At 41.3% G+C, this 9292-nt stretch overlaps 1 protein-coding gene across 6 annotated transcripts in view; it reads right to left on the reverse strand.

Annotated features, from left to right (window-relative positions):
- The window catches only part of mslnb (mesothelin b), a 32120-nt gene extending 23301 nt beyond the window's left edge, over positions 1-8819 (reverse strand). The window contains exons 1-30 of one of the 6 annotated variants that reach the window (XM_051908569.1): positions 8722-8819; positions 8419-8443; positions 8154-8202; positions 6380-6499; positions 6122-6300; positions 5903-6006; positions 5694-5806; positions 5362-5574; positions 5155-5229; positions 4786-5024; positions 4604-4688; positions 4361-4504; positions 4033-4235; positions 3841-3941; positions 3640-3749; positions 3272-3448; positions 3137-3168; positions 2957-3048; positions 2811-2833; positions 2692-2713; positions 2578-2605; positions 2413-2488; positions 2097-2255; positions 1798-2009; positions 1621-1709; positions 1409-1527; positions 1102-1278; positions 498-529; positions 310-407; positions 169-194 (exon numbers count right to left, since the gene is read on the reverse strand). In XM_051908569.1, the coding sequence (XP_051764529.1) occupies positions 169-194; positions 310-407; positions 498-529; positions 1102-1278; positions 1409-1527; positions 1621-1709; positions 1798-2009; positions 2097-2255; positions 2413-2488; positions 2578-2605; positions 2692-2713; positions 2811-2833; positions 2957-3048; positions 3137-3168; positions 3272-3448; positions 3640-3749; positions 3841-3941; positions 4033-4235; positions 4361-4504; positions 4604-4688; positions 4786-5024; positions 5155-5229; positions 5362-5574; positions 5694-5806; positions 5903-6006; positions 6122-6300; positions 6380-6499; positions 8154-8202; positions 8419-8443; positions 8722-8773 (3174 nt within the window). In that variant the 5' untranslated portion in view covers positions 8774-8819. The remainder of the gene's footprint in view (positions 1-168; positions 195-309; positions 408-497; positions 530-1101; positions 1279-1408; positions 1528-1620; positions 1710-1797; positions 2010-2096; positions 2256-2412; positions 2489-2577; positions 2606-2691; positions 2714-2810; positions 2834-2956; positions 3049-3136; positions 3169-3271; positions 3449-3639; positions 3750-3840; positions 3942-4032; positions 4236-4360; positions 4505-4603; positions 4689-4785; positions 5025-5154; positions 5230-5361; positions 5575-5693; positions 5807-5902; positions 6007-6121; positions 6301-6379; positions 6500-8153; positions 8203-8418; positions 8444-8721) is intronic. The other 5 variants (XM_051908601.1, XM_051908610.1, XM_051908591.1 and 2 more) reach the window with 5 other exon arrangements.
- Between the last annotated feature and the right edge of the window lie 473 nt (positions 8820-9292).

The following is a 9292-nucleotide window of genomic DNA, read 5'->3' on the forward strand; positions in this document are numbered from 1 at the left end:
ACAAACACGGCAAAACAAAATAAAAGGCAAAATGTAAATACATGTTTTCAAGTACTATGTATATAAAAGCTTTGTGAGTAGGTTTTAAAAAGTGAATAAAGGTAAGCAATCCTTTAGGACTGAAAGAGGTTCATAAGGAAAATTGTGCTAAAAAAAACAATCTCTTACTGTTGGAGGTTCAGGAAGTGAACAGCCTGAAAATAAGACACACATTTGATCAATAATTCCAGTAGAAATACTGAGAAACATGTTGATCTTCTAGTGGAGTCAACAGTGAGAGATGATGAAGACACAAAGACTGAGAATCACCTGTTACTGCTTTCTTCTCAAGTTCTCCAGTTGTGTGGAAGACCAGAGTCTGTATGTCTAATGGCAGGAAAGGTAGAGCCTGAATCAGCCTCTCAAAACTGAGAAAGACACACAGGATTAGAGGAGATTTCAGCATAAGAGACACTAGAGACTCAATAATGTGACACCAGAGGCTCAAGTACACTTACATCAGTGTGAGGGAGCTGCACTGTATTACAGTCTGTGGAAACACAAACATGTATCAGTGTTATCCTCACATTTCTGATTCATCAAACTCATTTCTTTGACCTCTGCGCATATACCCTACAATCACATGTCAGATAATGCACATGTAAAAGCCAAACACGCTGGCTCCAAAGCCTAGTGAGCGGCAGCCTTACTGTCTACTGTCTACATAGACAGCGACCTTACAAAACTCGAGCAGTAAATTGATTCACAATAGCACCAAACAAATAGTACTCTTCAAGCGATACGTGAAGAAAGACTCGACTAATACTTACAGTTTCAATACAGTCAGATGTTAGCATGTTGCTAAGCTAATTACTCAACCCTCGAATGAGCACAAAACACACACACAAAGAATGCCAGAAGCAATTCATTTGTAACATGAGGCAAGTTTGATTAATACTTTTTTGAACTGATTAAAATGTACTTATATTCGATATTCCTTTGACTGAACTTGACAATTAATTCTGGAATTGTTTAATGAGACGCAAGTGCGCACTCATAATGCCTAAAATTGCCATCTGGATGGGCATCTCACTACAGTTGAAAACATCCAAATAGTTTTACCGTCTGTGGGAGCAAGAGCAGGTTGTCAAGAACACCAGGAAGTCCTCGATCCACAGGAGACACGAGCAGATGATTAAACACTCTATTGATCACAACTTCCTTCTGTGGAAGACCAGTAAGTTCTTCAACCATTAGTGCAACCATCTGTGCTGGAGACAGATAGACCAGGGTCTCCAACTAAAGACACACAGAAGAACAAGAGAGCAACACTGAGTGGAAAAGTCCTACATTTAAATTGCATGTTGGTGGTTATTAAACCTTCTTGTCATTTCTGTTCTTTGATTATATCACATGTGAAGATACATACGGGGTCAAAGAGTCTGTTGATGGAGAGCAGATCTTTAAGAGTCACAAACTGAGCGAACGAGCCAAAGTTCTTCAGCAGCCAGTCAGTGCTGTTGTTAGAACTCGACACACAGCCCGCATCTGACACACAACACAGTAAAATCACCTTCATGATCTCTAGAACCTCAACATGAGTGACTTTCTGCATTAAACCCCTGCAAACCTCCACCTCACCTGTTGCGTTTCTCCTGAGGAAGGGCAAGATGAAAAATTCCACTGTGTTTATTCTCTGTCCCTTGGTCATAGGCGGGAAATCTGTCAGACTGAGAAAGGGTTGGAAATAATGTTGAACAACGCATCTTATCAACTCACGATAGTGTTGAGCTATTGTTGAGGAAATGCTTTTCTTACATGTTCTGGTAAGTTTGGCAGCTGAGGTTTTTGCTGCTAGTGCACTTCAGTAGGGATGGTGACGCGTACGGTAAAAACAGCTTCAGATATGAACCCAACAACATGCTGATGAACGTAACGTTACTCCATTGGTCAGGACTGATGCGCTCCAATTTCAGCTCCCCAATCACATCCAGGACTTGGGACATGACATCACCTCTGATTGGCTGAGACTGATGATGTAATGAGGAGGAATTATGCCATATTCGCAGTCAATCTTCCAATGAACACTAGAGCAGATTTGTACAAGGCTTATTTACCATATTTGCTGCGGTGCTGGAAAAGATGACGAGGGCTTCATCGAGAACATTGTTTGTTTTGGAGAAAAGCAACTTCCAGATCTCCTTGGAGTAATTGCTGCTGCTGGATAGTTGACACTTTAGAAGTTCAGCCAGGTTTACAGCAGTGAAGCCTGTCAGCTACGAACACAAAAGATTTCATCAGTGGTCATCAACATTCAGGAAATATTATGATGATTCCAGAAAGTACAGCACATTTGCTCGCTGGAGAGACGTAGATTCCCACACAATCATCAGTATCAGCTCATTTTAATAGAGTTTTCTGCTTTCTGCTTACCGAAGAGCAAGCGTACTGCTGCAGGTCGATACTACAGGGGGCGCTCACGAGACCAGCGGACAGGAGAGTCTTGTTACTGTGGGGTAGATAAACTCTTCTCATGAATTTGATTTATTTGACATGAGTTTTATTTTCATTTAGTGAAAAGTCTAATATAAACACTACCTGCTGATTCCATCACAAATTGAGGTTTCTGTAAAAGTAAAAGGAAAATAAGAAAAACAGACAATAACAGATAATTATCTTTTATAGAACTTTACAGAATAATATTGTACTTACCATTGAATGGCGTTGAAATACACTGCAAAGGATATGAGCACAAAACAATAATAGATTATGAAGTACTTTTCATGTTTTTGAAAATATCAACCCAATAAATTAATACTTGTGTTTCTTACCGTAACAAGTGGAGGAAAACAGCCTGTTAAAAAAAACACACAACAGACCTCATAAATATAGTTTAGAGACGTGTTAATCCTAACTATACTTTAGAAACTAAATTGTTCAGACATTTACTATTATTATTTGCTTAGTTTGTGCATACCAGGAGGTGCCATCTGTTCCAGCTGATTGATGTTGTTCTTGATGGGCTGCATCATGTGTGGAGGAACCGCAGATTCCTGCAGCTTCTGAACTCTGAAAGAGAGATCATGTGAAACTGGGTCTTGACTGAAGCAGTTCAGAAACAGTAGTAGAAATGTGTGAGCTTATGTGTATTACTTACATCTGTTGGTATGATGAGCACTCCAAACCCATCTGATATTGACAGAAAACAACAAACAATTCAACTTACAGCAAACCTTTTATATGTGCTGAAATCTGTCCACAGACAGACATTCTTTGGCGGAGATGCTCTTACCTCGCCAGCGAGTACAATGAGATATCTGAGCATCTCAAGTAGACCACGGTCTTCAGGTGAAAACAAGATGTGATCAAAGACCATGTTTATGATGACGCTTTTCTCTGGGAGACCTGCAAAATCCTCAACTATCAGTTCAGCTGTCTGTTTGGGGGAGAGAACCACCAGTGCATTTATCTGAAATACACAAAGAGAACATTTCATTTAACAGACAGACATTGAAGTACAAGGCATGCATAAAAAGATCGAAAATAACCAGAAATCCAATTCATCAAGCACATGAGAAGGTCAAGCATAGAGTTAAATCTTTGTTGTAGAAATATAATAAAACAAGTTGTAATGGGACAGTGGGAATGTGTGTAACTCACAGCGTTGAAGTCTTGGTTCAGCTGGTACATTTCCCTCAATGTTGAAAACTGTGAAAATTCACCAAGATTCAGAGTAACCCAGACGATGCTGTTCTCAGCAGGGCAGCCACCTGAAAACATGTTGATAACATATTTTTAGATGGATTGATAGATAGGTCAATGGATGGACACATGAATGGATGGATGAATGGACAGATGTACCTGAAACATTTTGTCGGCTCAGGAATGAGAAGATGAAATACTTATAAATATTCTCCGCTCCTTCTGACATCAGGAACATGTTGTCGCTGAGCTCTGAAATACTGAAAGTAATGAATGAAAGTCAGGTCAGCTGAGAATAGAGGTCATCAAATTACATCAGCGTTCAGGTGAGAATGCGTACGGTGGACGTACAGTATCTGGAAAGTTTGGCAGCTGAACTCTTTGTGACTGAGGCACATGAGATATTCTGGGGTCAGTGTGGAGAGAAGAGGCTTTAACTTGACCTGGAACCATAATCTAACAAACGACTCATCCTGCAAGTTGCTCATCGTGAAGGTGTCATCAACGATTTGGTCCAGCATGTCACTGAAAGGGGAACTCTGGGAACTGAAGTTCTGGGAGAGTGGCAAGAAACAACATGCAAACAGAAATGATATCAAAAGCAGATAAGGTTAAAACAGTGTTCCTCCTTAAGAGCACTGGTTTATACACAACTGATGTGAAATCTGGTCGTACTTACAGTCATGGAGAGCTGCTGCAGTAGAGCATTGAGGTTCTGGGAGAGATGCAGGAGAACATTCAAGAGCGTCTCCTCATTGAGCGTGAGGTTTGATCGAGCTGCACAGTGCAGGACAGTGGCCACATGTTCCACCAAGTCAGTAAGCTAGTAAGACATATAAACACATTGTGTGAGATATGATATGAAAACATAATGCCATACCAGCAGAGAAGATGCTTGGAATGATAAATTCTTTCAGCTTACCCCACATGTTCTATTATCAATAAAAACGCTGCAGATGTCCTGACTTTCATTCTGGGCTCCAGGTCCCATCCCTGTCTCGATGTAGCTAAAGAAAACACCCCAAACCACATCAGAATGTTCTCCTTACTCTATGAGATGTGTTTGTGGATAACTGTGACTGTGTTCTAGCATGGCAAACTCACAACTGGTTATGGAAGACAGCCGTGAGGTTGGGGTGGATTTCTATCTGGTTGTGAGGAAGGAACCGCCGGAGTAAAGGAGAAACCACATGCGTGAACCAGTCATTAATGTTCGTGGGGTCAAAAGAAACCACCTGCTGCTCTTGGGTGGGATTCTGCTTGAAAGGAGCGGCGATCTCGGCGAGCGTCAGGTTTATCATGGCCTGCAAAAGTGTGGCGCTCCGCATGCCGCTCAAATTTTGCTTAAGGAAGAGAGCAGATATACAAAGCAGAATTCCTCAAACTCAGGACATTCAGTTTAGGTTTGTAATGCTTTACTGAATGTGTGTGTGAATGTGTGTAGGTGTGTGTGTGTGTGTGTGTGTGTGTTACCTGCTGTGTCAAGGACACAAATTCTCTCACAAAACTCCCGACAGGTCTAAATGCCGTCATGAAACCATTCAGTGCCTGCAGCCACACAACAGACATACTACATTAATCATTCAAAATCTCAGCATATTTAGGTCACTTTACTAGTAAAACTTGTTAAAGTACTGAAACAGATTTAGTCATCTACATCCATTAGACTGGCTTTCTTGCCTGTCCGAGGGGGTCTTGCGGTAAAGAGGATGGAAGAGTGCTCAAATAATATTGTGTGCTGTTATTTGAAGTCCATGGATCCTCAGAAGGCATCAGAGAGGACAACAAACTCTGAAACACCAGGTCGAGGGAGCTGTTAGTCAAGCCCACCACCTCCGGATGAAGGAGAAGCTCTGCCTTCTGTTCTGGACTCAAGAGGTGCAAAACCTCCAACTGACAAGACAGGGAAGAACCTCAGAATATCTCCAGGACATCAACATAGTATTGAAGTTAAACTGGTGCCATCATATGACCCTCAGGAGAGCATCAGATGCAGGAGGGAGTATTCCTACCCCGCCAAAGAGCATGTTGATGGATGTGAAGTCTCGCACTTGAGCCATGACAGCGAACGAGCCGAAGTTCTTCATCAGCCAGTCTTCAGTGCTGTCCTCTGGATCCACACAACCTACAACAACACATGATCAGGCGTGCCTAAAAACTTTACAGAACACAAACAACATGACCTGACAAACAACACTCCATCCAAGAGTAGAAGTGTTACCTGAGGATGTGTTTCTGGAGAGAAACGGGTACATGAAGAAAGAATAGATCCACTTCTGTCTCACTGGATCCAGACCGGAGAAATGTTGACTCAACTCCTTGACACTATATACACACACAACAAAACACACACAAACACCAGAACATACAAACAGTCATTTACACAATGAAATTAAGTCATTAATTATATTCCGCTAGTTTCGTGTGCTCATTGTCGTACACAGTCTGGTAGGCGCTGCAGCTGAAGTTTCTGTTGCTGAGACATGTGAGGAAGTTTCTGGAGATGGACGACAGCAGAGGAGTGAGTTTGATGTCCAGCCACGCTCTGATCACGTGATCCTCGTTCAAACTGACACCTCCCGACAGATCCAAGACTGGAACTCCGGACACGCTGGAGCGCTGAGAGAGAGACAGTATCACAGCAGAGCCGCAGCAGCGAAGGCTCATGGGATATGTGTGTCTGTGTGTGCTGGCGTACCATGAATGAGTAGACATCCAGAGCAGCGCTGATGAGTCCCTTCAGGTTCAGGATGTGGTCTGCGTCAGGCTCTGATGGGACGCCAGCACAGGTCAGGAAGCCCTGCGTAGGACCGTCCATCTGAGGCGACAGAAGCAGCACAGATTGAGAACATGAGTTTACAACAGTTCAGTTCTGTATAACGTGGAGTGTATGGATAGGATTTCGCTAGGACTTTCACTAGCTTCCTCCAAAGTTTACATGCCTGTATTGTTGTTCAATCAGCTACTGTGTTACAGAAAAAAACATCTAGAAAATGAAATGCTGTCTTTCCATCAGGGTGACAGTCTCATAGAGGACTACACGGGACATTGTTGTGCTGGTTTATATAGTCCACCAGGAAATAAAGTTCACAGTTGAAACAAGAAGCAATTGTGATGAAGAACTAGCCCTCAATTTTTTCTTTGGTTATTTGAGTGGCTGCTCATTTCTAGTTGATGTGCTTGAGGAGAACAGCACTTTCCACTCCAGGGAAAGCTAGTCTAAGAGGAGGAGGAAGGCATCATGTCCTGCCAGAGTCCCTGGGATGACCATGTGGATGTTGTCTCTGGCAGCTCCTGTCCTGATCCCTATAGTTATTTATCCCTGTCCTGGTTCTTTGTGTGGTCTTCACTTGTTCCCACAACCTTTCCACCAGAGCTGCACCCGCCCCGCTCTGCCTGCGGTGTCCACACAAGCTCCTGGGCCTGTTGCCCTTGGGTTCCTGTCACTACCCAAGCCTGTTTCTGATCCTGTTTTTAGCCCCTAAACTCTCTGGCCTGTCTTAGGGCTTGACATAAATCATCACAGATGACTAATCAAAGAACTAAAGCTCATGGCTGTCCATGCACTCAATATTCCTTTTGGTTCCTGCTCATAGGCCCACAGTCCTTCTGCTCCCATTCTCCTGCCTCTATGGATTTTCACTCTCTCGTACTGTTCCAAATTCAACAGAATGTTATTCATGTTTCATGTTACCTGGACAGGAGAAGCTGCTCTAGATGAGTTTTCACGAGTTAGTTTGCCCATATAATCTTTAAGCTATTACGTTTTAACATATATGGCTCGAGGAAGCAGCTTCAACTGCAGCTTAAATAAACCCCCCAGTGGAACTACTAGTACTTGGAAGATGAGTCTGGTAGAAAGATGACTAAATTATGTTGGTGGAGCTGGGGAGGTGGAGGGATGCTGAAACAGCTGGTTCTGGAGCAAGGTGAGCGGCTTCTTATATGCTCCGGCAGTTAATTGAAAGATTAGATGGATTCACATGTTTACGTAAACTATGTTTAGGAACTTCAATAAAGTCTTTAAGTAACACGTTCCATAGACTTGATGGGAGTGGTGAAGTTTCATTGTGTGTATGATCTTGTTTTTGTCTAGGGTACTTTTATTTAAAAAGAGTCATCATGTTCCCTTTGGTTTCATGTTTCTGTCTGGAGTCTTGTTGTCTAATCAGTGTGTTTGCATCTCTCTCCAGTTTGTCTGTGCTTACATGTATCTTTGTTGATGGTTTTGGTGAGTTTTTGTATCACCTCTGAGATCACTTAGTCTTGGATTGTGTCATTTTAGCTCTTTTAATGTTAAAAAACTGTACTCGAGTTTTTTATACTGCTTTGCTCATGTTACATTACTGCTTAGTTCATAGTGAGTTTTTGTGTTTAGCTGCTGTCTTACCAAAACAAACAACATTCTTGAACAAAGAACAATCTAAAAATAGGTGTGTGTGTGTGTGTGTACGGTGTGTGTGTGAACTCACATCAGTGCATTGTTCTGCTGTAAGCCCAGCACTTGTTCCGCAGGTTTGACTGTGAGTCATGAAATGAGAAGAAGATTAATTCAGAGAGACAAGAGAGTGAGTGGAAAGTGAGCGATAGGTCACGGTGATGAATGAAAGCTAGAAATGTTAAAGTCATTTCACAACAACTACATAAAACACAAGAAAGACTGCATTCTGGATGGGCTCTTTGTCCCAAAAGTTTCTTTAGGTTATATAATGGGCAGATCTGAAGAGTTTCACTCACGTCTGTACTGCAGAACATATGCTGCCTGAAAAAACAGAGAGAGACAGAAAGAGAGACAGAGATTGGTGTCTCATGTGAGTGATAATGTACAGTCAGCTGGTCATTATGGCAAAGTACACTCAGATGGAGAGATCAGGGCTTCACTGTTGTATTTAATACATGTCATGAAATATTGAGTCTGTATGATTTTATTCTGTGAGAAGAAAGAGAGTATGGAGCGATACAACACATGAACCTAGCACTGTTTGATTAGTGTGTCGTTTCGTTAATCAGTTCAAATATAAATGATGATTGTGGACTCACCGAAAGCCATCACTCCCACACACAGGAGTGGGAAAATAAGAGGCGTTCTCATGAAGACAGTTCTCCTTCTCTTGAGACGTTCATGTGAAATATAATAAACTCTGAGAGAAACAAACAAAACACCAGATGAGTGTAGTGCTAATTCACTGCCTCTCGAATGATTGCTGAATGTAATTACTGAAGACAGGATTTTGACAAACAAGAAAGATTTTATAGATATTTGAAGGGACGACAACAACACACACACACACACACACACACACACACACACACACACACACACACACACACACACACCATCAAACTCATAAAACTAAATTTTACTTTAGTTCATATAATATAATATAATATAATATAATAATAAAATATAATATAATATAATAATATAATATAATATAATAATATAATAATATAATAATATAATATAATATAATATAATATAATATATGTAATACATTACAATAAGGTTCATCAGTTAACATTAGTTAACTACATTAACACAAACTAATAATGCTGCAATAACTAACTGCACTTCTACAGCATTTATTAATCTTTGTTGATATTAATTTCA

The sequence above is a fragment of the Ctenopharyngodon idella genome, chromosome 1, assembly GCF_019924925.1.
Source record: "Ctenopharyngodon idella isolate HZGC_01 chromosome 1, HZGC01, whole genome shotgun sequence".
Taxonomy (NCBI): Eukaryota; Metazoa; Chordata; class Actinopteri; order Cypriniformes; family Xenocyprididae; genus Ctenopharyngodon; species Ctenopharyngodon idella.